General features: G+C 38.9%; 1 protein-coding gene across 15 annotated transcripts in view; it reads right to left on the reverse strand.

The window, feature by feature from the left end:
• RPS6KC1 (ribosomal protein S6 kinase C1) overlaps positions 1–26789 on the reverse strand; it is a 131282-nt gene that overhangs the window by 78547 nt on the left and 25946 nt on the right. For all 15 annotated transcript variants that reach the window (XM_023754755.1, XM_006089883.3, XM_014456839.2 and 12 more), the window contains one exon: positions 10674–11033. In XM_023754755.1, coding sequence (XP_023610523.1) covers positions 10674–11033 — 360 coding nt within the window. The remainder of the gene's footprint in view (positions 1–10673; positions 11034–26789) is intronic.

Raw genomic sequence — 26789 nt, forward strand, 5'->3', positions numbered from 1 at the left:
GTGGTTTTCCTTGTATCTCTACAGCAGGGGTCCTCAAACTTTTTAAACAGGGGGCCAGTTCACTGTCCCTCAGACTGTTGGAGGGCCGGACTATAGTTTAAAAAAAAACTATGAACAAATTCCTATGCACACAGCGGCGGCAAAAACACCCGGCGGACCGGATAAATGTTTTCGGCGGGCCGCATGTGGCCCGCGGGCCGTAGTTTGAGGACCCCTGCTCTACAGTATGGATTGAACAGAAAATTGAAATCGTAGTAACAGGGCTTCACTTGGAGCGCCACTCACTTTGTCCGGAAATTAGATGTTGGAGTCCTACCTTGGCTCCAATTTAGCATTTGCTGCTCCTTGGGTTGCCTTGAACATGTTGAGGCTTGGCAATTTCATTTGCCGTGAAGGCTCTAGGATTTTCTATTTCTATGCAAATTTCCCAAAGCAGAACTGTTTGCATGTTTCCCCTCACGGAACGCAGGGTTTCTTCCACATTTAACTGAAGCATCAGTTTTTCTGGCTCTCCCGTGCCATGATGAGATCTATGTAGTAAGTTTATGACTCGGGTTTGCACATTTTACTTGTTTGTTGCATTGATGTTGCCCTGTAGTAATTCTTTGGTTGTAAAATATTAACCCTGGGATGAAATTAGCATATACTTTAAAAAAAAAACCAACTGCTCCCAGATTTTAAAACTTGTAATAAAATGGAAACATTGGTTTTTCTATAAACTCTTGTAATTGAGTTTTGATCACATTTTATATTAAAGTGGCTAACATGTGGGAAAAAAAAGAAAATGTAAACAACATATCAAAATTTATAGGCTGTAACGAAAGCAGTGTTTAGAACGTTATATCTTTAAATACCTATGCTGAAAATATCTCAAATCAATAACCTAAGTTTTTACCTCTTAAGATAAAAATCTAAAAAAATGAAGAGCAAACTATGAATAAAGAAAGAGGGGAAGAAGCAGAAACCAGTTAAATAGAAAATAAATATATATTTAAAGAAATCAAAGTTTTTTTAAAAAGATCAATAAAGGTCAATATTTTTAAAGTTACACATTTTCATTTCTGAAATTCAGCAATTAAAAAAAAATGACGTTTCCCTTTGTGAAACACAAACTTACCACTATCTTTCTCATATATTCATCCATTCTAAAGCAAACAAGTTGATCCTTCGGGTTTCCTACTATTTGAGTAATTCATTCAAAGAAATAAGCCAAAACTGCTTTTTTCTTTTTTCAATATATTTTTATTGATTTCAGAGAGGGAGGGAGAGGGGAGAGAGATAGAAAACATCAATGATGAGAGGGAATTATTAATCGGCTGCCTCCTGCACGCCCCCTACTGAGGATTGAGCCTGCAACCCGGGCATGTGCCTTTGGCCGGAATCGAACCCAGGACCCTTCAGTCCACAGGCCGATGCTCTATCCATTGAGCCAAACTGGCTAGGGCCCAAAAATGCTTTTAAAAGCACTTCGGTATATGTTATTATGCGTATACAGGAACTAACCACATTTATAGGGTCTGGACATGTTCTAGAACCAACTACAATTCTCAGCTAGTTAAGTGGGAAGAGGAAGAATAGTCAAGACCCAGTAAGAGACTCAGAATGATGTAGTACCTCAGCACATTAGGTCACAGTTTTTGAAATATGTCTGGACATCCCTGAGTGTCTAGCACACATGTAACTAGGGATGGCGTAAACTATAAAAACATAGCTTGGTATTGCTTATTATAGCATTTACCAGGATGAAAATTGCAGAAGATTGTTTGTATCTCTTAGCTGAGGCGTAGTATTAGGAACAGTTTACTGGACAAAAATATCAACAAGACTGTCAAAAAAAATTACATAACATCCAGGAACTCTTTTTCATTTTGAGAGACATAATGTATGCAGGAGGTAGAAAGGGTAGGGGAGCCCTAGCTGGTTTTGCTCAGTGGATAGAACGTCGGCCTAAGGACTGAAGGGTCCTAGGTTCGATTCCGCTCAAGGGCACATGCCTGGGTTGTGGCCCGATCCCCAGTAGGGGGTGTGCAGGAGGCAGCCAATCAATGATTCTCTCTCATCACTGATGTTTCTATCTCTCTCTCCCCCTCTCCCTTCCTCTCTGAAATCAATAAAAATATATTTAAAAAACAAAAAGAAAGGGTAGGGGAAGGAAAGGGAGAAGAAAAAAGGAGAGGATCTCATTTTGAAGGGCCATCACTCAATTTTATTTTATATTTTTACAAAAGAAATATTTTATAGTCACTATCACAGCACCTGGTATATCTAAGCAATAAAAACTTGTTGAATGGTCAACTGGACAGATAGATGGTTGAATGAGCAAACAAACAAGTGGGTAGAAAGAAAAAGAATGATTATTCAAAATAAAGTTTAAAATATTAGATACTAGAAGACTTGTTGTTTCTCCATTTTAAAATGAACACTAATCTAATTAGGGGATAAATGTGTGAGAAGTAGCATGGCATAATGGAAAGAAGACAAGATTTGAACTCAGAAAGACTTAGACTTAAATCCTGGCTGAAACTCTTACTGGCTTGTGTCACTGAGCAAATTGCTTACTTTGCTTAAGTCTTAGTTTTCTCCACCTGTAAAATGAGGATTACAGTAGCTACCTTATAAACATAGTAAATCAGCAACTTTCACACCTAGAACAAACAAAACCAGATCTCAAATCAACTCTATCCTTCACAATGTAGCCCACAGATGGATGTTACTAACAATGCTCACCATCTGGTAGCTTCCTGTTTTAAATAATTATTCTTGCTAACTAGGTGCCAAGCTTTCAAAATCGTTATATTAAATGTTTGAACCCTCTAAATTTTGGTGTCCTAAGACAAAGTCCAGTATGATCAGCCATAGTTCAGCTTACAGGCTTGTTCTGAGGATTAAAAATAATATTAGGAAAACCCCCTTGTACAGTAACAGGCATGTAATAAATAATAAATTATTGTCAAACATTTCATTAATAGCTTTATGGCATCCTTTTGCCACTCTACATTATCACAATTATTCCAGTAACTCCACATTGAGAATACAGATCAATCACACCAGCCACTTACAGAAATATACAAACAAGGCAGAAATGAAAAGACATGTACTGAAACATGCTCTTCAAAGATTCAAGTTGATTTCTTCAATCTGGACTTCTGGATTTTCTCTCTTAAATCCATGAAGACCTGAGGACTTAAAACCTTAATTTTAAGCGCCATTTCTAGACTGACTGAATAAGAAAAGTGTCAGATTCAAAAGGAGAATTCAAAGTTACCACTATCAGGGTATGCTTTTTCTCTGCTGGATGGCCGAACAGACTGTTGCTATTGTATTTTGCATCTAGTCTCAGCTGTGCAAACACGAGTTAAGTATGAAAAACATCATGCCCTCTTAATCAGAAATACAACAACCCAAATAAACTCCTTTCGGATGAATAGTTTAGTTAGGATGAGTAATTTGTAAACAACATTTGCCACCTGTATAAAAAGCACTCCTACTTAGCTCTTGAAGATATCTTTCTCTGGATTATCAGATACCCAGAAATACTGACTTTATTATAAAGCATGGCAATCCAAACCAAGGTCACAGATAACAAACTTATAGCAAGAGTTAAATTAAAATGGCTCATAGGTATTACTGGTTGGGGTGATGTTTCAGTAACAGTTCTGCCACATTAAAGCAAACGTTCCCCAAGGAAACATCTCTTCTGCTCACAAATGTCAAGTCAGCTACATTTCCCCCAATTCAAAGAATAATATCCATTATACTCAACATCACACTCAGTGGTGATAAGTTGAAAGCTTTTCCTCTAAAATCAGGAACAAGACAAGTATTCCCACTTTTGCCACTTTATTTAACATAGTACTGGGAAGTCCTAGCCAGAGCAATTAGGCAAGAAAAAGAAATACGGTAAAAGGCATCCAAGTCAGAAAGGAAGAAATAAAACTGTCTCTATTTGCAGATGACATATTACAAATACACATAGAAAATGCTAGACTCTACCAAAAAAACTGTTAGAACTAATAAACAAATTCAGTACAGTTTTGGGATACAAAATCAATATACGAAAATCAATTATGTTTCTATACACTAATAACAAACTATCAGAAAGAGAAAGTTTAAAAATAATCCCATTTACAATTACACCCAAAGAATAAAATACTTGGGAATAAATTTAACCAAAGAGGTGAAAGATCAGTACCCTGAAAACTACAACTCATGAGTGGAATACACTGAGACAAAAATAAATGGAAAGATATTCCATGCTCATGAATTAGAATCATTAATATTGTTTAATATGTGCATACTACCCAAAGCAACATACAGATTCAAAGCAAACCCTATCAAAATTCCAATGGCATTTTTTCATAAAAGTAGAAAAAACAATCCTAAAATGTGTATGGAACAACAAAAGACCCCAAAACAATCTTGAGAAAGAACAACAAAGCTTGGAGGTATCACATTTCCTGATTTCAAACTCTGTTACAAAGCTATAGCAATCAAGAGTATAATAATGACATAAAACCAGACACACAGGTCAATGGAACAAAACAGAAAGCTCAGAAATAAACCCCCACCTATGGTTAATTAATTTATGACAAAGAAGCCAAGAATATACACTAGAGAAAGGACAGCCTCTTTATTAAATAGGGCTGGGGAAAACGAACAGCCACATGCAAAAGGATGACACGAGATCCATACCTTACACCATACAAAAAAATTAACTCAAAATGGATTAAAGATTTGAACATAAGACCTGAGAAGAAAACATAAGGGAGTAAGCTCCTTGGCATCAGCCTTGGCAATGATTTTTTGAATTTGACACCTAACGCAAAAGCAACAAAAGCAAAAGTGAGTGAGACAATATCAAACTAAAAAGCTCTACACAGCAAAGGACACCATCAAATGAAAAGGCAACCTACCAAATGAGAGACAACATTTGCAAGTCACATATCTGATAAGAGTTTAATGTCCAAAATATATAAAGAACACACACAACTTGCCCTAATCGGTTTGGCTCAGTGGATAGAGCATTGGCCTGCGGACTAAAGGGTCCCAGGTTTGGTTCCGATCAAGGGCATGTACCTTGGTTGCGGGCACAGCCCCAGTAGGAGGTGTGCAGGAGGCAGCTGATCAATGTTTCTCTCTCACTGATGTTTCTAACTCTCTATCCCTCTCCCATCCTCTCTGTAAAAAATCAATAAAATATATATTTCAAAAAAGAACACACACAACTTAATAGCACAACAACAAACAATCCGATTTAAAAAATGGGCAGAGGAACAGAAAAGACATTTTCCCAAAGAAGACAAAGATGAAAAAGTACTTAACATCACTAATCATTAGGGAAATCCAAATCAAAACCACAATGAGATATCGCATCACACCTGTTAGAATGGCTATCGTAAAAAAGACAATAGGTAGCAAGTATTTGAGAGGATGTGGAGAAAAGGGAACTCTTGTACACTGTTGGTGAGATTGTTAATTGGTGCAGCCACTATGAAAAACAGTATGGCAGAGCCTCAGAAAACTAAAATAGAACTACCATATAGTACAATCCAGCAATTACACTTCTAAGTATACAACCAAAGGAAATAAAATCACTATCTTGAAGAGGTATTTTCACTCCCATGTTTATTGCAGCATTATTTACAACAGCCAAGGAAACAACCTATATATCCAGCCAACAGATGAATGCATAAAGAAAACATATGTATACATACACACACACAATGGAATATTACTAACAATCCTCAGAACTGTTATTGAAACATCACCCTAATCAGTAATACCTATGATCCATATTTATTCAACCATAAATATGAAGGAAATTCTGCCATTTGCAACAGCGTAAGTAGAACATAGGGGCATTATGCTAAGTGAAATATGAAGCAAGTCAGACAAATGCTATCTGATCTCATTTATATGTGGAATCTAAAAAGAACTAAACTCAGAGAAACAGAGAACATATTGGTGGTTGTGAGGCAGGGAGTGGAGGGTAGGTGAAATGGGTGAAAGTGGTCAAAAGTTACAAACTGATTATAAGATAAATAAGTCCTGGAGATGTAATGTAAAACATGGTGACTATAGTTAACAATACTGTATTGTATATCAAAGTTGCTAAGAAAGTAGATCTTAAAAGTTCTCACCACACAAAAAAATGTATAACTAGGGAGAATCGAAGATGGCGGCATAGGTAAACACCGGAGACTGCCGCCGTAAACAACCACTTCAAAAATACAACTAAAAGTCGGAACGGACATCAACCAGAACCACAGGGAGGCTGGCTGAGGAGAGACTCTTCAACTAGAAGCAAAAACAACAGCATTCCGACGCACAGAGGAGGCGCAGTGTGGAAAATTTAAAGGTACGGTGGTGCGGTGGTGAGGTGGTGCGCGCGCAAAGCGGGCTGGTGGCTGAGGGCGCGGTTGTCTGTTTCAATCCAGAGGGAGCCTCAGACTCAGAGCTACAGATCCGGGCGAGTCTCTAGGGACCGAGACTCAAACGGGAGAAGTGGGACTGTCTGGCTACAGCCCCTCCGAGGTTTGCAGCGGTTTCTGGGACAGAGAGGCAGAGCCCCTGGGGACGGACTGAGAGCAGCCATAGCTGCTCCCTCCCCCCGCCCTGTTGAGCCCGCCCGCCCAAGCCCTGCGCACAGCCATTTGCCGATCGCCTCAGGCAAGGGCTGGACTAGCGCCTCCCCAGAAGACAGACGCTTTCCAAACAGCTGATTCCTACAGCCAGTCGGCCTGGTGGTCAAATCCCTCTAGTGTTAACTACAACAATTAAGGCTTGGCTAGAACAAGACTGCGCACAGAGACCACAAGGGGGTGCACCAAGAAAGCATAAAAGATGCGGAGACAAAAAAACATGACAGAAATGGAGGATATGGAGCTAAGAATCGCAATTTTGAGGGCTTGCCATAAATTTGTGCAGAGCCTCACGAAAACTAATGAGACCCTCGATGCTACGATAAAGAAATTAGAAAGTAAGCATACACGGACTGAAATAAAGAATATTATACCCAATAGCAGACCTGAGGAGCACAAGAATCAAACCAAAGATTCGACAAAAAACACCCAATTGGAAAAGCAAAATGAAAAAAGAATCCGAAAGTGTGAAGATAGTGTAAGGAGCCTCTGGGACAGCTACAAGCGTACCAACATCAGAATAATAGGAGTGCCAGAAGATGAGAGACAGCAAGATATTGAAAACCTATTTGAAGAAATAATGGCAGAGAACTTCCCCCACCTGGTGAAAGAAATGGACTTACAGGTCCAAGAAGCGCAGAGAACCCCAAACAAAAGGAATCCAAAGAGGACCACACCAAGACACATCATCATTAAAATGCCAAGAGCAAAAGACAAAGAGAAAATCTTAAAAGCAGCAAGAGAAAGAGACTCAATTACCTACAAGGGAATACCCATACGACTGTCAGCTGATTTCTCAACAGAAACTTTGCAGGCCAGAAGGGAATGGCAAGAAATATTCAAAGTGCTGAATACCAAGAACCTACAACCAAGATTACTTTATCCAGCAAAGCTATCATTCAGAATTGAAGGTCAGATAAAGAGCTTCACAGATAAGGAAAAGCTAAAGGAGTTCATCACCGCCAAACCAGTATTATATGAAATGCTGAAAGGTATCCTTTAAGAAGAGGAAGAAGAAGAAAAAGGTAAAGATACAAATTATGAACAACAAACATGCATCTATCAACAAATGAATCTAAGAATCAAGTGAATAAATAACCTGATGTACAGAATGAACTGGTGATTATAATAGAATCAGGGACATAGAAAGGGAATAGACTGACTATTCGTGGGGGGAAAAGGGGTGTGGGAGATGCGGGAAGTGACTGGACAAAAATCATGCACCTATGGATGAACACAGTGGGTGGGGAGTGAGGGTGGAGGGTGGGGTGGGAGCTGGAAGGAGGGGAGTTATGGGGGAAAAAAAGAGGAACAAATGTAATAATCTGAACAATAAAGATTTAAAAAAAAATGTATAACTATGTGAAGTGATAGGTGTTAACTAAACTTAGCTGGCAATGTTTGCACAATATATACATATATCAAATCATTATGTTGTATATCTTTAATTAGATATTATATGTCAATCATGTCGATTAAACTGGGGGAAAAGTTTTTTTAAATAATGTCCATGTGTCTGTTTGGAGGAGACTGATACTTTTAAATATAATCCCCTGGCCCAGTGGCTCAGCTGGTTGAAGCATCGTCCTATATACCAAAAGGTTGCTAGTTAGATTCCTGGTCAGGACACATACCAGGTTGAGGGTTCGATCCCCAGTCACGGCACATATGGGCGGCAACCAATCAATGTTTCTCTCACTAATCAATATTTCTCTCTCTTTCTTCCTTCCTCTCTCTCTAAAATCAATAAACATTTATCCTCAGATGAGGATTAAAAAACATTTTTTAAAATAAATATAATCCATGAACCAGAAGTACTGCTCTGACATTACATTTGACACACAATTAAGTGTGTCACCATGGGGACTGAAACAGAGGTTATTTTACACATTGGTTAAAAATTAGAATTCTGTGATTATAGTTCTACAGTCTGTATGAACAAAAATTGATCACATTATGAATGAACAATAGAAGTCTATAAGCAATTAGTTTATTATAACTTTTTGGATTTGATGGCACATTAACAACAAAAAACAATCCAGGGCAGTAATGGCTATTGTGGTTTCAGAAAGGTATATGTTGCCGTAACCGGTTTGGCTCAGTGGATAGAGCATCGGCCTGCGGACTGAAAGGTCCCAGGTTCGATTCCGGTCAAGGGCATGTACCTTGGTTGTGGGCACATCCCCAGTAGGGAGTGTGCAGGAGGCAGCTGATCGATGTTTCTCTCTCATCGATGTTTCTAACTCTCTATCCCTCTCCCTTCCTCTCTGTAAAAAATCAATAAAATATATAAAAAAAAAAAAAAGAAAGGTATATGTTAAATAGAAAAAATATGTTTAAATAATAACATTCCTTAAGATAGAGGTCTAGTTCTAGTGGAAAAATAATTCACCACCATAATTACAAAGTAACTAATTAAATGATGTATTTTTTATTTACTGATATGCATTTATAATTCTTATTTTGAAGCAAAGATTTTTATTTTTCTGGTGCCATCAAGTGGTAACATTATGAAGTGTTCTAGAGTTAAATGCAAATAACTTTTAGACAAAAGAATCACACTGATGTATTTTATCTATGTCAATTAGACACTAGTGATGTTTTATCACAAAAATTATCTAAAAAGAAGAGAAAAATATCAGAGCCGATTGTTTGCAACTCATCCCTATTTTAAACCCCCAACCCAAAATAACAGTTAAGACAAAGAAATATGAGTAGATCTTTAAGATCAGAATGCTCCACTAGCAAAAAAACAAAACAAAAAACACTCCAACAGATTATGAAACTATTAGAAAACCAAGTTTGTATTAAAATGATATATATTATCAGCCAAACCAAGAGAAATGCTCCTTCCTGAAACTCCATTAACATGGCTGTAAAATCATTATTTTTAAGGCAAAATCCCACAAGGACAAAGAGACTGAGAGAAAAGATAGCAGCAACACAATTTTAGAAGCCAGCAAGGAGATGGGTGAGTGGTTACAGACTTGGGGAAACTCCAGAAAGCTGCCCGACTGACATGGCACTAAATCTCTCCCAAAGTTCAGGAGCTGGTGGCTCTAAGTAGCTGTGGACACGAGAGTGAAGAATAAAAACAAGAAACTTAGTCAAAATCAGTTAAAAAGCAATTAGGATACCACTACACACGCTTCCTCTTCCACTCCATGCAGCCAAGCATTCATCTTTACACCACATTAAAAGAATGAAGGTTATACTCTAGGAAGAGTACAGCAGAATGCTTCTGGACTACAGGACACACGCACAGTGAGGTCAGGGGAAGTGTTAGTAATACAGGAGATGGTAGTAATCTGAATGGTACTAACAAGTCAAAGATCACACACAGAAAATAATGAAGATGGTAATTTTCTGGAAAAAAACCACTGGAAGAAGGTCTCATCAACCTTAGATTATTGTGTCCAGGAAGTCATGTAACTAACTGCAGCATGCTTCACTCTGGTTCTATAAGGAAAAGGCAAATGATTAAACAAAACCTGATGCTTAAAAAAAAAAAAAAAGGTAACTTCTACTTATAGACATTCAACAACATTCAACTCTACATGCCCTGTATCACTCTCATGCATTAGCTGAGAATTTACTGCAACTACGAAGAACAAAATAGTAGGCAAATCCAAGGACCTTTTACACTCTTAGTTTAAAAGCCCATTTCATCTCCTCTCTTCAGGCCATTGAGAGTAGATGCACTAAAGAATCGCTGTGAACACTCCTGAGAGAGGTGAAGGCTAGTGACCATTGGCCATATCAGAGAAAACACACATTATTATTCATAATAGAGACTCAGAGACTTGTTTTTTCAATCCTATTTTGTTGCTTAATTTATCAAAGCAGAGAGTTAAGTGTATCTGATACTGTCATGTAACCAGAGGAGATATCCATATTTAGGCCATTTAATCTTCAGTATAGAAATTTTCAGTCTTTTTTTTTTTAGAGGATTATATATAAGACAAATAGTTATATGTATACATGTTTTTCCAGATATCAACAAAAGAAACATTAATATACATAAAACTGTACCTTGTACACCTTCTAGAAGTAAGTCAACTCCCTTCCTATAAAAATCAGAAGCAGCTTCATAGTCATCTTCTTCTTCCTTCTTTAAAGCCAGCTTTATGAATTCTCCTGCTTTCTCCAAATAATTTCTCTTGCCAAGCTTGGATTTTAAACTGCCAGGAAAGAGGCTACGATTTTCCCGTTCTTCTGTCTTGTTCTGCTCACTGTCATAAGCAACAGCCCCTAGTGCTGAAGGATCCAAAGGAAGATTGAGACCAAAAGTTCTAGTGGGAGAATTTTGATTGGAAGCCATTCCATCATCTAACTCAGCAAGGGAATCCACATCGACAGTAAGAGATATCAGGTCACTGTCACTGGAGAAGCCTGGAAATACAATCATAATAGTAAACATTAAATTGAGAATCAACCAAAACAATACAAATCATGCTATTAATTTTTTCATCTATCAAAGTCAATTAGGAAGGCTGTAATTTACTGATGAAGTCAGTGTCTAGCAATTTGTTTTAGCATAGTTCTTTCATTTTTTCCCAATATTTGTATTTTTTATTTGTTAATCCTCACCCAAGGATATGTTTATTGATTTTTAGAGAAAGAGGATGTGGGAGAGAGAGACAGACTGAAAGATGTGACAGAAACATCAATTGGCTACCTCCCCTATGCACCTGGACCGGGGATTGAACCCGCAACCCAGGTATGTGCCCTGACTGGGAATAGAACCTGCAACCTTTCGGTGTAGAGGACGATGCCCCAACCAACTGAGCCACCCTGCAAGGGCAGTTCATTCATTTTCACACTGTCACTCAACAGCTCTGGAAGAACATCTCCTTGCCTTAATTATCAAACTAAAACTGAAGATAAGTTTTATCTAGCCTTGTTGTCAAAAAGAGCCTTTACCACAAGATCTTGCAAACCATTTTTAGCAAGCTCATGCTTGCACACATAGCTGCTATGAACAATAATATTATGATGAAGGGAAAAGAGTAAGAGCTTTAGAGTAAGTACAAAAGAAGTTTAGAAACCCAGCTCTTAAAACTTATTGTGTGACCAACAGCAAATTACTTAATAGTTTTACTTATTATGCAGGGCATTACGAGAACAAAGTTAATACATATGAAGCATAATAGACTATCATTAAATTACAACTCTAGCAATTATATAATAATTATTTAACTATTTAGACCATATATTCCCAGAAATGTGTTTTTAGGTCACCATCCATATCATCAGGTGGGGAGTGTGCAGGAGGCGGCCAATCAATGATTCTCTCTGATCATTGATTTCTCTATCTCTCTCTCACTCTTCCTTCCCCTTGGAAATCAATAAAAATATATTTTAAAATATATATTTAAAAAAATTTTTTAATAAAATAAAGAACTGAATTATTAGAAATCTTTGTTTCAGACACTTCCACAGCTTTTGGAGAAAGTTTTGGTCTATATTTGTATCTTAGTTTTCTAACAGAAAATGAAAAATAGGTGCTGCTAAAATTTTTAATAATGAGAATTACTTCTCCCACTTCATATAACTGACTTCATGGTAAATAAGCATGATGTATAATAACAGTTACTAAACTTTTTGGTCTTAAAACCTCCCTTTACATTCTCAAAAATGACTGAAAACCTCAAAGAGATTCTATGTGGACTTTATAAATATTTACCAATCTTAATATTTAAAAAACCGATAATTTTTTTAATTAAACATTAAAGCCCATCCGAAACCGGTTTGGCTCAGTGGATAGAGCGTCGGCCTGCGGACCCAAAGGTCTCAGGTTCGATTCCGGTCAAGGGCATGTACCTGGGTTGCGGGCACATCCCCAGTGGGAGATGTGCAGGAGGCAGCTGATGGATGTTTCTCTCTCATCGATGTTTCTAACTCTCTATCTCTCTCCCTTCCTCTCTGTAAAAAATCAATAAAATATTTAAAAAAAAAAAAAAAAAAAAAAACATTAAAGCCCATTACAAGTTAACATGATTTTTATTTTTAAAAATTTTATTTTTCAAAACAAAAAATATTTAGAGAAGTGGCACTGTTTTACATTTCTGCAAATCTTGTTAACAAAAGATGGCTAGATCCTCATATCTGTTCTCTGCACTCAATCTGTTGTCAGATGTTGTTCTGGTTGAAAGATTTGAATAAAATGTCACATAGATATATAATTGAAAATGGGGCAAATATTTTAGTAGCCTTTTTAAATAATTGTGGAGACTATCTTTTAATACTACAACAAAACTTGGTAAGTGGTTGTTTCTTAAAGCTTAGTTGCCATGTAGAACATAACATAAATTCCTATCAACGAAATTTCTGTTTTTGTTTGTATATTTTGTTAATTTTTATTGTTGAAAGTATTACGTATGTCCCTCTTTTCCCCCCACTGACCCCTTCTAGCCCACCCCCACCCTAGGCCTTCACACCCTATTGTCTATGTCCATGGGTTATGCATGAAATTTGTTTTGTTACACACAAATCCATTGGTCTGTCTTACACACTGAATGGATCTTTTTATCCATCATGAATTTGTAACATCACACATTGGTCATTTTGAAAATACTGGTTTCCAGAGCTATATAGATAAAGTGGTAACAAATTTCATATTATAATATCACCACCAAAACCGAATTTGTTATTATCACCACCAATTTCACCAGAAAATTCTTTAAGTATTGGAAAACTGTCAAGCTCAAAGTGGAAGATACAAGTTCTCCAAAATTCTAATTGTAGGTTGCAAACCTGAATTTTATCAGTGGCAACACATGCTGTCAGTTATTTTCTCCTTCAAGTATCAGCTCACTTCGTTAACTTTCAAAAAGATATGTGCCAAATTCCCAAGTTGAATAATGACAGTTTGTCTGTTAATCATCCTTTCAAGTATATATGGTGTTCCAAGAAAAAAAAGCAACTAGGTTATGGCTCAAGCAACTGCACAAGAACTTTTCCCTAAGACAACCATGGTAGTTCAGTATGCAGAAGTGCTTTGTGTATACTTCCATTCCGTCACACAGAATATCAACAAAGGCATGTACCCAAAGGTTGAGGTTTAATGAAATTGAGTTTTTAGTGCTTTATCAAGGACACTCAGCACTGGCATTACTGCAAGTGTGTCAATGCTTTCAGTTACTGGCTGGTGTCGCTCTTTTGATTCATGCTCTGGCACACTAGTTTTACCCACCATTGTTTCTGTGTCATCAGTGAACATGCCAAAAAATATTCTTTTGAATTCTGTCAACCATTTAAAATATAAAAACCAGCCCTAGCCGGTTTGGCTCAGTGGATACAGCGTCAGCCTGCGGACTGAAGGGTACCAAGGTTCCATTGCGGCCAAGGGCACATGCCCGGGTTGTGGACTCGATCCTCAGTGTGGGGCGTGCAGGAGGCAGCCAATCAATGATTCTCTCTCATCATTGATGTTTCTATCTCTCTCTCCCTCTCCCTTCCTCTCTGAAACCAATAAAAATATATTTAAAAAATAAAATATAAAAACCATTCTTAGCTTTTAGGTCATATAAAAACAGGTGGCAGGCCAGATTTGGCCCACAGGCTATACGTTGTCAACTCCTATTATAGACTCAAATTGTTTATTTCATATCAAATAAGTTAGGGTAAAAACATGTTACTGGCAGCTAAACTCAAATTTTAAATCAGCTTTAGACACAACTTTGGCACCCTGTCAATAAAATATTCTGTTTTCAGGGTTTTGTTTTTTTCAAATCCTCAGAATGCCCATAAAGAACTAATTTTGAGGTACAAACTTCCTGTACCTCATAGGAATGTAATGTACAGCATGGCAACTATACTTAATAATACTGTACTGCATATCTGAAAGTTGCTAAGAGTAGATCTTAAAAGTTTTCATCGCAAGAAAAAAATTTATATGTATGGTGACAAATATTAAGTAGACTTAATGTGGTGATCATTTTGTGATACAGTTGACCCTTGAACAATGTTGGGCCCCAACCCCAACCCCATACAGTTGAAAATACACATATAACTTTTGACTCCCCAAAAAACTTAACTACAGTCCCTCAGTATCCACGAGAGATTGGTTCCAGGATCCCCCGCAAATACTAAAATCCACGGATGCTCAAGTCTCATATAGAATGGCAAAGAACAATGCATACAGTCAGCTCTTTGCATCCTCCAATCAAAAATACTGTTTTCAATATGCAGTTGGTTAAACGCATAATGCAAAACATGGGAGATGGCCCTAGCCTATTTGGCTCAGTGGATAGAGCGTCAGCCTGCAGACTGAAAGGTCCTGGGTTCGATTCCAGTCAAGGGCACATGCCTGGGTTGCGGGCTTGATCCCCAATAGGGGGTGTGCAGGAGGCAGCCAATTGGTGATTCTCTCTCATCATTGATGTTTCTATCTCTCTCTCTCCCTGTCCCTTCCTCTCTAAAATCAATAAAAATATGTTTAAAAAACAACAACATGGGAGATGAAGGGAAACTGTATATTTACTAAAAAAAAAAAAAATCTGCATATAAGTGGACCTGTGCAATGCAAACCCATGTTGTTCAAGGGTCAACTAGGAATACAAACATCTAATCATTACGTTGTACAACTGAAACTAATGTTATGTCAATTATGCCTCAATAAATTAGATTAGATAGATAGATACAGAAAGATAGACAGAATTAATTTTTGCTCCTTAAAAACAATAGATTTCATTAAATGCATAATCTGCAATGAGATTCACAGGACCTAGTGGAAATCTCTTCATTTCTATGACATTTCAACTGTACACAGTACTTCAAAATCAAAATCTTTTCCAGCAATCTGCAAAATTATCCACTGTTTTGAGAAATATATATATACTTTATGAGATTTTTAAAATAATTTTTAAATATTTTATGTATGTCAATGAAAATTTATTTCCTTAAATGGTGTCATTGTAGTCCATTGAAATTAATAAACAAATATCAGGTTTAATATTTTTTCTGGTTTATGCAGCTAATCACAAAAGAAAGGAAATGCTGTCAGAAATCTTTTGTCAGCTCTCCCGTGTCTTGTCACTATAACCTTCACATCATCTATCACATTGTACTGTCTCATGCGTTGCCTGATTTTCCTTTCTACAGGAACAATAGCACCAAAGGGCAAGAGGGTAAAGTTATGTATACTCAGTTTCTTGGCTTTTGACCACAAAAATCTAGTATCATAGTCACATTTCCTCTTACCTTTCCAACCTTATTTTATTAGCAAAGGAAACCATGGTTAAATAAAATTAGATCAGAAAAGTAAGACCATCAAAATACTGAGGAAGAAAGTAAGATAGCAACATAAAGTAAGAAATATACTATACAAATTGTTTCAATTTCTACCTAATTCTAAATGAATCTTTCAAAGTAAGCAAGCAAGTAAAACAAGCAGGTTAGGAAGAGGAATTTTTTTAGCCTAATTGGGAGAAGCAAAGGGAAATAAAAAGACTTCTTCTGGTTTAACCTTGTTGGAGGACAGTTTGGCAATGCATATCAGATGCAAAAAAATGCTTATATCTTTGACCAAGCAATTCAGCAGTTTTTACCAAAACAATCAGAGATACAAAAAAAGATCTCTATATAAGACTATTTACCACAAAAATTAGTGAAAATTTGCAATAACAAATTTCTAACAATAAAAGAGTATGGTTCATCCCTATGATAAAGTATTATACAGCTATTAAAAAGTATGTTACAGAACAGTGATGGCGAACCTTTTGAGCTCGGCGTGTCAGCATTTTGAAAAACCCTAACTTAACTCTGGTGCCGTGTCACATATAGAAATTTTTTGATATTTGCAACCATAGTAAAACAAAGACTTATATTTTTGATATTTATTTTATATATTTAAATGCCATTTAACAAAGAAAAATCAACCAAAAAATGAGTTCGTGTGTCACCTCTGACACGTGTGTCATAAGTTCGCCATCACTGTTATAGAACAATGTTTAATGCTAAAGTATTCATGCTCTATTATGCAAAAATGACAAACTGCAAAGTGGTACTTGTATGTATATGTATGTTTGTGTGTGTGTGTGTGTGTGTGTGTGTGTGTGTGTATACACGAGTATATATATTATAATTTAAAAACACAAATACAACCCGGCTGATGTGGCTCAGTGGTTGAGCATTGACCCAGGAACTGAGACCACTGGTTCAATTCCCGGTCAGTGCACATACTGGGTTGCAGATTTGATCCCCGGTAGGGGGGCGTACCAGAGGCAACTGATGGATGAGGTTTCTCTCTCTCATGGATGATTCTATCTCTCTATCTCTCTCCCTTCCTCTCTCTCTAAAAATCAATAAAAACATATTTTTTAAATATATTTTATTGATTTTTTTACAGAGAGGAAGGGAGAGGGATAGAGAGTTAGAAACATCAATGAGAGAGAAACATTGATCAGCTGCCTCCCGCTGGGGATGTGCCCGCAACCAAGGTACATGCCCTTGACTGGAATCGAACCTGGGACCTTTCAGTCCGCAGGCCAACGCTCTATCCACTGAGCCAAACTGGTTAGGGAAATAAAAACACATTTTTTTTAGGAACAAATGGGGGGGGGGGCCTAGAAAGGTACAATAAACACTAAAAGTAATTTTTTCAGTATGGTGGGATTACAAGCAATGCTAATCATTTATCTTTTTTGTGTATGACAAGCCCTTCAGGCTCTGTACATGGAGAATATCAAAGGAGATAACAGTAAGGGCTAAAATTGGGAATTGAGTATAAAGCTATGTTACACAGCCATCATTTATGAAATACTGGCCTGTATGAAATATCCAGCAGCCAGTGCCCAGGAATTCCTAATTGAGGGCCGCTAGCAAACACTCGGTTTAAATTTGTCACTGAAACTCAGAGCGCAGGCAGAGCCGCGCCCTGGGGGCAGACCTGGTCAAGAGACTGGGATGCCTCTCAGTTTGACCTTTCCGACCAGTGTTAAGGGGGTGGATCTCCTGATGTCGCCAGGAACTCAAGGCCCACCCAGATGTGATGTAACTGCCTTTTATTCGAGTATTTATTAAATACAGTCCATTCAGAGGGCAGACGCCACACCTGGCCCAAGCTTTTATTCTATTTCTATGTCTGTCTTTTCATTTTCTCAAATCCCAAAAGCGCCTCCTACTTAAAAGAACTGGTTCACGTCTCTCTTTCCCTGTGCTGGACGTGGAGAAGGGAGCCCCCCGCCATACCTAACTTAAGAGAGAGAAGGTAGAAACGATATAAAGACAGATCTGTTTAAAGCAAACTAACCCCAAACTATCCTCCTCCTTTAATTCTCCTGTTATGATACACCCTACCACACCTAAAAAGCCCAACCCTATCATATGTCCTCCACCATGCACTGCATTGAATCATCTTTTCTAGTATTCTCTGATACTTTCCTCTTCTATATTTAAGCAATTTCTAAATTCCCTTCTTCTCAATGAAGTACTTCCCAAACAGCTCAAGAACACTCCCTTTCACCACCATAGCAATAAATGTGTGTGCACGCGTACGTATGCGTGCATACGTGTGTGTGTGTGTGTGTGTGTGTGTGTGTGTGTGTGTTCAGTACCTAGCTTATTCCTCTGATATCCTTAATATATCTACTTTGTACAGTACCTGCTCAAGTCCTGGAAATCAGTCCTGTCATTCAACAAACTTTATATAAATCTAAATATCACATGAAGTGGAGACTAGCTCTCTATAACACAGGAAGAAAGTTAGCGAGTAAGATACAGGGAGCAGCAAACAAGAAGCTTTCGGTTAAGGTGAGCAGGAAGAAACTGTGGATGAGGCAGAGCAATAATTGACAATACAGAAACTATCTGTCAAAAGTTAAACCAACCTGAAGTCAGTCCATGTTTAAGAGGGCCCTCTGGGCCATCATAAGAGTAAAAGGTGCAACCTTCACCCAATGCCATCAAGTCAAAAACCTAAGCCTTTTCTGGAAGGGATGAGAGCAGGGGGGTGGGATGGGGAGTCAAAGGTTCTATGAAAGCATTCTGCCTCCAGATTCATTTCACAGACATTCAAGTCTCAGGGCCATTAGAGGGCCCCAGGTGACCGGTTAAAAAGCAGCTACGGACATAAGGGTTTTATTTAAGATCCTAGTCTACCTACCTACCCTCACTTTCTGTGCTTTGAACTGCTCAGGTAGGCAGTATAGTCTAAGACACCATCTCTGAAAGACAAGCACCAGGGGAAAAGGTTGAGTTGCCACAGAATAAATCTTTATACTATAAACTATCAGAAATCTGTATTTGAAGACCATCTGCAAAAAGATATCAGTTTTCTTTAGAACAACAGGTGGTCTCTTATGGTGGACTATATATAAAAATACATGGCCTCATTATTGTTAGCTGATAGCTTTCACTGAGCCCTGAGGTTCACATATTGCAAGAGTCAAGGAAAGGGAATTTCTACTTTTCCTAGTAGCAATGACTCATGCTTTATAAACAAAGCAAGTTACCTAGCCAGCAGAACAAAGGTCACCCTGAGACAGAAGAAATACGTATCAGTCTCCATTAAGAAATAAGGCCTTATAAATATGACTTAAGTGAAAACCTAAATCTAAAACTAATTAAGATTCTGATGCCAGTTAAGATTCCTTACTTGATTACCAACTCCTCATTTAGTAATAGCTACTGTTACTACAATAACCATTCCTTTGATGATTCACATTTATAACATCCTTGGAACATGTCTATGCTTCACCCTTGAGACTTTTTGAAGAGAGCATCAGAATATCTTCTGTATATTTGGTGAAAAACAGAATGAACTCAGAAAGCAACACATTCTTCACAATTATAACCCTAATCCTGTTATCTTATCTGAACAACGAAGATCTGTGAGTTGGCTTCCCTTTCTACCTAATGAACTTTTCATGCTGCTCCTCTCCAGAATCTTCTCTGCGAATCACACCTGTTTGTTACCAGCACACAAGCAGCTCACACTGAGCTTTCTATACCAAATAAGCATTCCCACTGCCTTCCTCTCCTAAAATTAAATCTCTTCATTTCATAAAATACAGTTCTGTGATTGTTATTAAATACCTGGAAGGCCCTGACTGCTAGAGGCACATGACTCACCTTCTCTGAAATTCCAATTTTAATTGTAAACTAAGAGATTCATCTATATGTTCCCTAATGTTCCTTCTACTCTAAAACCCATTCCCACAACATATCATAACTTTATTTGCTTCACCCAACCCCTAAAGTTCTAAGTTCAGCATTATCCTTGATAGCCCCAGGATTTTAAGAGTCAATATTTATAATGTGTATTGTTTGTTTTACATATACACATACACACAATGAACGACACATTCTCATTTGTGTTTATCTTGAGAATAATGGCCTGTTCTTTTTTCCTATTTATTTCAAAGTCCCCTGCCAAAGAAATTTCAACTAATAAAGAACAGTGAATAAAAGTTAAGAAGCCCTTAAGGCTTAAGAGAAAAAGGAACTTCAAACTGAATAAGCATACTCTAATAGAGGACCCAGACTAATCCTAATAAAAAGATTTGGAGTGCTCATGGTGCCATCTAGTGGACATTTGCTATAAATTCTACATAAATGTAAATTACTTTTCATCAGACTTTCTATATTTTGTCATCTTACACTACTTGTAGTGTAGACTTTAAGTTTGTCTTTAAAATATATTTAGGTTATTAAGTAGCCAATTAACTGAACAATATTACTTTTTAAAATGATCCTGCCTCAAAGCATCAACTTTAAATCAACTAAATGAAAATAACACGAATAAAAAACCAAAAAGGTATTGTAAAACAGAATTTTTTTCAAGCTTAAATAACTACATGCCTCCCCAATTATCTCCCTAACATAGTATAATGATGATTACATTTAATGTCAAATATAATCCACATTATTCTATTCAACACATATTAATTATAATTTTCATGTTTATCTACATAATGCAAAAAAATTATCCTACCATCAAGTAAACACACAAATCTTGGACTAAGAGTTCTTTTACGAGTTCCCATACATAGATCAGCAAGAGATGCCATTATCTTTGAAATGTACATCTCATTTACTCTAAAATGGCTAATTCAAGACAGCCTAATAAATCATTCTAGAGTCTACAATTGTTAGAATAAGCACTTAGAAGCTTCTAACCCAAAATTTTTAGGCAAAAAAAAAAAAAAGACAGATTTAACTATTCCAGGAGACATTTAAAAATATTCCCTATTAAGATCTGCTACATATAAGATGTTGATCTCTCAATTTGTATTTGTGGTTATGATCACCTAATTATTTTCTCTTATTTGCTGCACACACCTGGAAAATGTCCCTCCCAAAACTGCAAAGGAAGTAAAATAATGTATTAGGAAGAGGAAATGACACAGGTTACCAGATGAGACTATACCAACATCAAAGGCTCCAATATCAAGGCCAGCATGGCAGTAAAGCAAACAAAATCCTTCAAACAGGCCAACAGATGAGAGAAACATGTCAAGAAGCTCAATTCCCATGCATCATTTTGGTCAGGTTTCCACAAATGTCAGGAACTTCATAGCTAAGTTTAATCCGGCAAATGATGGAAGTTTAAAAAGGAAATAAGATGTTAATCAATTAAACCTTTCATCTTTGAGAAAATATATAGTTTAATTTCCCTGAACAAAGGGAGATCAAGAGTAACCAGCATTTCGTCTTAAAAACATAAAACGATATTAACTTTTTATCTAAAAACCTACTGAAGAACTTTATAATTTTCAATTTCATATTAGATAAAATGCATTTACCAGTTAATTACCAAAGTATTGGTTTTATGAAACCTTAAAGGGGTTTCCTCGATCCCATTGTACTATAAAATAATGATAATTTTTTAAGCCACTAATCCAGCTCTTTTTATTTTCCTCAGAAAACTTTCTTTCAAGGTAACTTAAAACTTGTTGATTGCATTTTTATGGTACTAATAAAAATAATGATCGCTTAGCTTCCACATCTGTTCTCTGAGAGGTGATATACTTGCCATGTCATTCTAACTCCACCTGAAGGACCTTGAAACAGCAGACTATATATTAAGATGTGCCCTTCTGCCTCATTCCACCAACAAACTAAATCAGAAGTATGAAAAATGAATCCACATGGGCACATGCCTGGGTTGCGGGCTCGTGCCCTTTCAAAACACCATTTAAAATACTGCACTCAGAGGAGTTGTTATTGAGTGAATCACCTCCTCACATTTTGGCTCTAAATGCACTTGCCAACCACAATCCCTCTACAACCCTCCATTTCACTGCAGACCTGTGAGGCTTGGCGAGCTGCCCGCTTTCCTGCCCTTGTACTAGAGGTCCTCTCCTTTGCTTGTCTCTAGGGTGTACAGACCTTTTGGTATGAAAGTAAATCTTACACTTGCCCAGTATGCCAGACAATTTCATGATATTTAAAAGTCATTTCCCATGCCCTAGCTGGTTTGGCTCAGTGGATAGAGCATCAGCCTGCGGACTGAAGGGTCCCGGGTTCGATTCCAGTCAGGGGCACATGCCTCAGTTGTGGGTTCAATCCTCAGTAGGGGGTGTACAGGAGGCAGCTGATCAATGATTCTCTCTCATCATTGATGTTTCTCTCTCACCCTCTCCCTTCTCTGAAATAAATATATATAGCGACGGGGGAGGTGGGGCGAGGCCAAAAATACACACACACACACACACACACACACACACACACACACGCACATACATATTAAAAGTCATTTCTCCTCTGTCCCTGGCCAGGTAGCTCAGTTGGTTAGAGCATTGTCCCAATACTCCAAGATTGTAGGTGAGATCCCGGTCAGGGCACATACACGAATCAACCAATGAATGCATAAAGAAGTGAAACTAGCCCTAGCCAGCTTGGCTCAGTGGATAGAGCGGTGGCCTGTGGACTGAAGGGTCCCGGGTACGATTCCAGCCAAGGGCACATGCCTGGGTTGCGGGCTCGTTCCCCAGTAGGGGGTGTGCAGGAGGCAGCCAATCAATGATTCTCTCTCATCATTGATGTTTCTATCTCTCTCTCCTTCTCCGTTCCTCTCTGAAATCAATAAAGAAATATATATTTTTTTTAAAAAAGAAGTGAAACTACAAATTGATGTTTTTCTTTATCTCTCTCCTCTTCCTGTCTCTCAAAAAAAATCAATTAAAAACATTTTCAAGTCATTTCCCCTCTCATAGCAATGAATTTGCAAGCTGTCTGACATTCCAATCTGTATTTGTCAACAAAGTGTCTTTCAGCAGGATTAATTAACCAGACATAGAGTCGTTTAAAGAGAGGGGTAAAAAACTTAAGTATTAACAGCATTTCTAGTTCCGTGTTTTTCATTCTTAATGGATCAGTGTATTTTAGAATGGTAATACAGTTGGAAAACTAAACTATGCCCTGAAAGGATAAAAATTTCACTATTTCTTTTAGGTATCATAAGTCTTTTCCTAAGTTTTTAACAAAAATGTTTCCCCTACCTGGCTGGCATAGCTCGGTGGTTGAGCATCGACCTATGAACCAGGAAGTTGCTGGTTCAATTCCTGGTCAGGGCACATGCCTGGGTTGAGGACTTGATCCCCAGTGGGGCATGTGCAGCTGATCAGTGATTCTCTCTCATCATTGATGTCTCTCTCTCTCTCTCTCCCTCTCCCTTCCTCACTCTAAATGAATAAAAACATAATTTTTTTTAAAAAAAATGTTGCCCCTAATTTCTCTCTTAAAGCATATTCCTAAAGGATAAAGCCTTCCAAAGAAAAGCCATCTGTTTGAAATTTCACAGACAAACTCTTAACTGCTTTAGGTAGGGTAGCCCATACTGCCCAGTTTGTCTGAGGCAGCTCTGGTTTATGCCTATTGTTTTATTGTAATTCTCAAAAGTCTCCCAGACTGGACAATAAATTACTAACTCACCTTAGCTTTAGATATCTCTTTTAACATGGATGCAACCACCTTTTTACCCAGAAAAGTCATTCCTAATAATAATGCACTTCCCTTTCCCTCCTAGACGATGGCAAAGGACAAAAGACCTCTGTATTGCTCCCATCCCTGATTATTTTAAACTGAAATGGGCTCCTCCTGAAACACCCTTCTCTCACCATGGCAGACTCCCACCTAGCAACAAGGGCTTATTATGGCTGTCAAAAGAACATAACCATTCCCAAATCACACAACCTTTGATTCCTATATCAAAAAACAAAAAGAGAGAGAAAAGAAACTTTTCTGCCATTTCCAAGAGCTGTTCTCCTCATTGAATAGTCTCCTACAAATATTTGTCCTACTGGTCCTCTACTGGACATCATCAAATCAGCACATTTTTCAGGCAGAAAACACTCTCCCTCTTTCTCAGCAGAGTATCTCTGAGGCAATAGCCAGATCAGGTTATCCCATAAGTCACCTTCCAAGGAATCCAGTTCTAGAAAGAGAATCACATTCAGAACTCAAGCAGGGATTAGATTTTCCAAAGCCTGACAAGGATCTCAGATAAAAACAGGTCATGGAGAACAGATATATTTTCCCCCCAAAACATGACAGACTGTAAAGTAATATTACTGTCAACAATGTTTTTCTATGACCCTGGCTGATTCAGGATGGAGCCAAAGATATTGAGGACTCAATGGATACTTTGCTTTTAAGTCAACAGGAGCCACCATGAAAAACAAGAAAAGTTAATCACTTCTCAATACAGCAGAACCAAACCTAATTACCTATTTTTAAAGACTCTCCCCATCCCTATTTCCTAAATCTCTTTTTTTTATTATTCCAAAATTTTCCCTGAAAAAACACAAAAACAAAAACAAAAAAAAACTAGCTAAGGAAATCCAAAAAATATGTGTTTTAAATCTTCATAAAAAAACAAGGATTGCCGAAACCGGTTTGGCTCAGTGGATAGAGCGTCGGCCTGCGGACTGAAAGGTCCCGGGTTCGATTCCGGTCGAGGGCATGTACCTAGGTTGCGGGCACATCCCCAGTGGGAGATGTGCAGGAGGCAGCTGATCGATGTTTCTCTCTCATCGATGTTTCAAGCTCTCTATCTCTCTCCCTTCCTCTCTGTAAAAAATCAATAAAAATATATTTAAAAAAAAAAATCAAGGATGGCTTAATAGAGAAATAAAACAGGAGATTAAGCATTCTTGAATTAAAATGATTAAAAGTACAAAAATTGCTTTGGTTTAGACTCATGTTATTATAAAACATATTAAAACTGCTTTAAATTTTTTTTCTGGGTACATGACTAAACTTTTAAGGCCAGTCTTAAAAAATTAATTGTCTAAAGATCAGTTGCTGCTAAATAAATTTAACCAAGGCATTCTTACTGTAGAAAATACAAATTCTGAACACTCATTATACTACATTTCATCAAATCTAAGATGGCATTAATTGTAGGAGGAATCATCCTATCTAATAATAGAGAAACATGGTAATTAACTGTAACTTCCCTACCCTTCCCATTGGCTAATCAGCGAGATAGGCAAATTAACTGCCAACCAAGATGGCGGCCGGCAGCCAGGCAGCTGAAGCGAACAGGAGGCTTGCTTGCTCCAGTGAAGGAGGAAGCCAAGGTTCCCCGCCTGCCGCTGCTGGGCTCTGAGCTTGCACTCTAAGAAACAATGTTGCAATTATAGAAGCTAAACAATCCCCAGAAACCTGCTTTCAGCCAGCCGGACCTCAGAGCTGGAACTGCAACAAGTGTTTCAATTATAGAAGCCAAACAAAAGCAGATACCTGCTTTCAGCAGCCGAGGTCTCAGAGCTGGAGCCGAGCTTCAGAGCTGGAGCCGGCTCTCAGCTCCAGTGACAGCCATAGAAGGTAAATAAATCCAAGAAGAAAAAAAAAAAAGAAAAAAAGGAGAGGTTGGGAGCTTCAGTCACCTGCCAGCCTGAAAACGGCCCTCAGCCCCTCACCCAGACTGGCCAGGCACCCCAGTGGGGACCCCCACCCTGCAGGGGGGTGTGACTAGCTGCAAATAGCCATCATCTCCTCATCCAAGCTGGCCAGGTACCCCAGTGGGGACCCCCACCCTGAAGGGGGTGCAACCAGCTGCAAACAGCCATCATCCCCTCATCCAGGCTGGCCAGGCACACAAGTGGGACCCCCACCCTGATCCAGGACACCCTGGCAAACCAGCCGGCCCCCACCCGTGCACCAGGCCTCTATCCTATATAGTAAAAGGGTAATATGCAAACTGACCCTAACAGCAGAAGGACTGGGAATGACTGGTCACTATGACACACACTGACCATCAGGGGGCAGACGCTCAATGCAGGAGCTGCCCTCTGGTGGTCAGGGCGGTCTCACATGGGAGGAGCTCTGCTCAGCCACAAGCCAGGATGATGCTGCCAGTACAGCGGTGGTGGTGGGAGCCTCTCCTGCCTCCTCAGCAGCGCTAAGGATGTCCGACTGCAGCTTAGGTCTGCTCCCCGCTGGCAAGTGGACATCCCCCGAGGGCTGCCGGGCTGCCAGAGGGATGTCTGATTGCCATCTTAGGCCCAATCCCCCGGGGAGCGGGCCTAAGCCAGCAGGTGGTCATCCCTGAGGGGTCCCAGACTGCGAGAGGGCACAGGCCAGGCTGAGGGGTCCCCTCCTCCTCCCCCCCCCCAAGTGCACAAATTTTTGTGCACCAGGCCTCTAGTCCTACCTAATAAAGAGGGAATATGCTAATTGACCCTCACACCGTTGCAAAGATGGCAGCGCCCACAGCCAATAAGGAGGGAATATGCTAATTGACTGCCCCGCCCTCAAAGATGGTGGCACCCACAGCCACAAGATGACAGCGTCCAGTCCCCTCAGCCCCACCGGGGCAGCAGGCGCACAACCTGCCTCTGGAGTCCCCCAGTCCCCTCAGTCCCCCAGCTGCCCAGGGCCAGTCCGAGGTGCAGGCAAGCCTCAGATGGTGGCTGCCCAGTCGCCCAGGGCTGGCCCGAGGCACCCAGGGCCACCTGAGGCTCAGGTAACCAGGGCCGGCTGAGGCTTGCGCTGCCGGCAGTGGCAGCAGCAGAGGTGTGATGGGGCATTGCCTTCCCCTGATCGCCGGGTCACCTCCCGCCCCTGAGGGCTCCCAGACTGTGAGAGGGCGCAGGCCGGGCTGAGGGACTCGCCCCCCACCAGTGCATGAATTTTCATGCACCGGGCCTTTAGTTTATACATTACTAAGAAAGAAAAAAGCTGCCAAAACCGGTTTGG

Source organism: Myotis lucifugus, unplaced genomic scaffold (assembly GCF_000147115.1).
Source record: "Myotis lucifugus unplaced genomic scaffold, Myoluc2.0 scaffold_65, whole genome shotgun sequence".
Taxonomy (NCBI): domain Eukaryota; kingdom Metazoa; phylum Chordata; class Mammalia; order Chiroptera; family Vespertilionidae; genus Myotis; species Myotis lucifugus.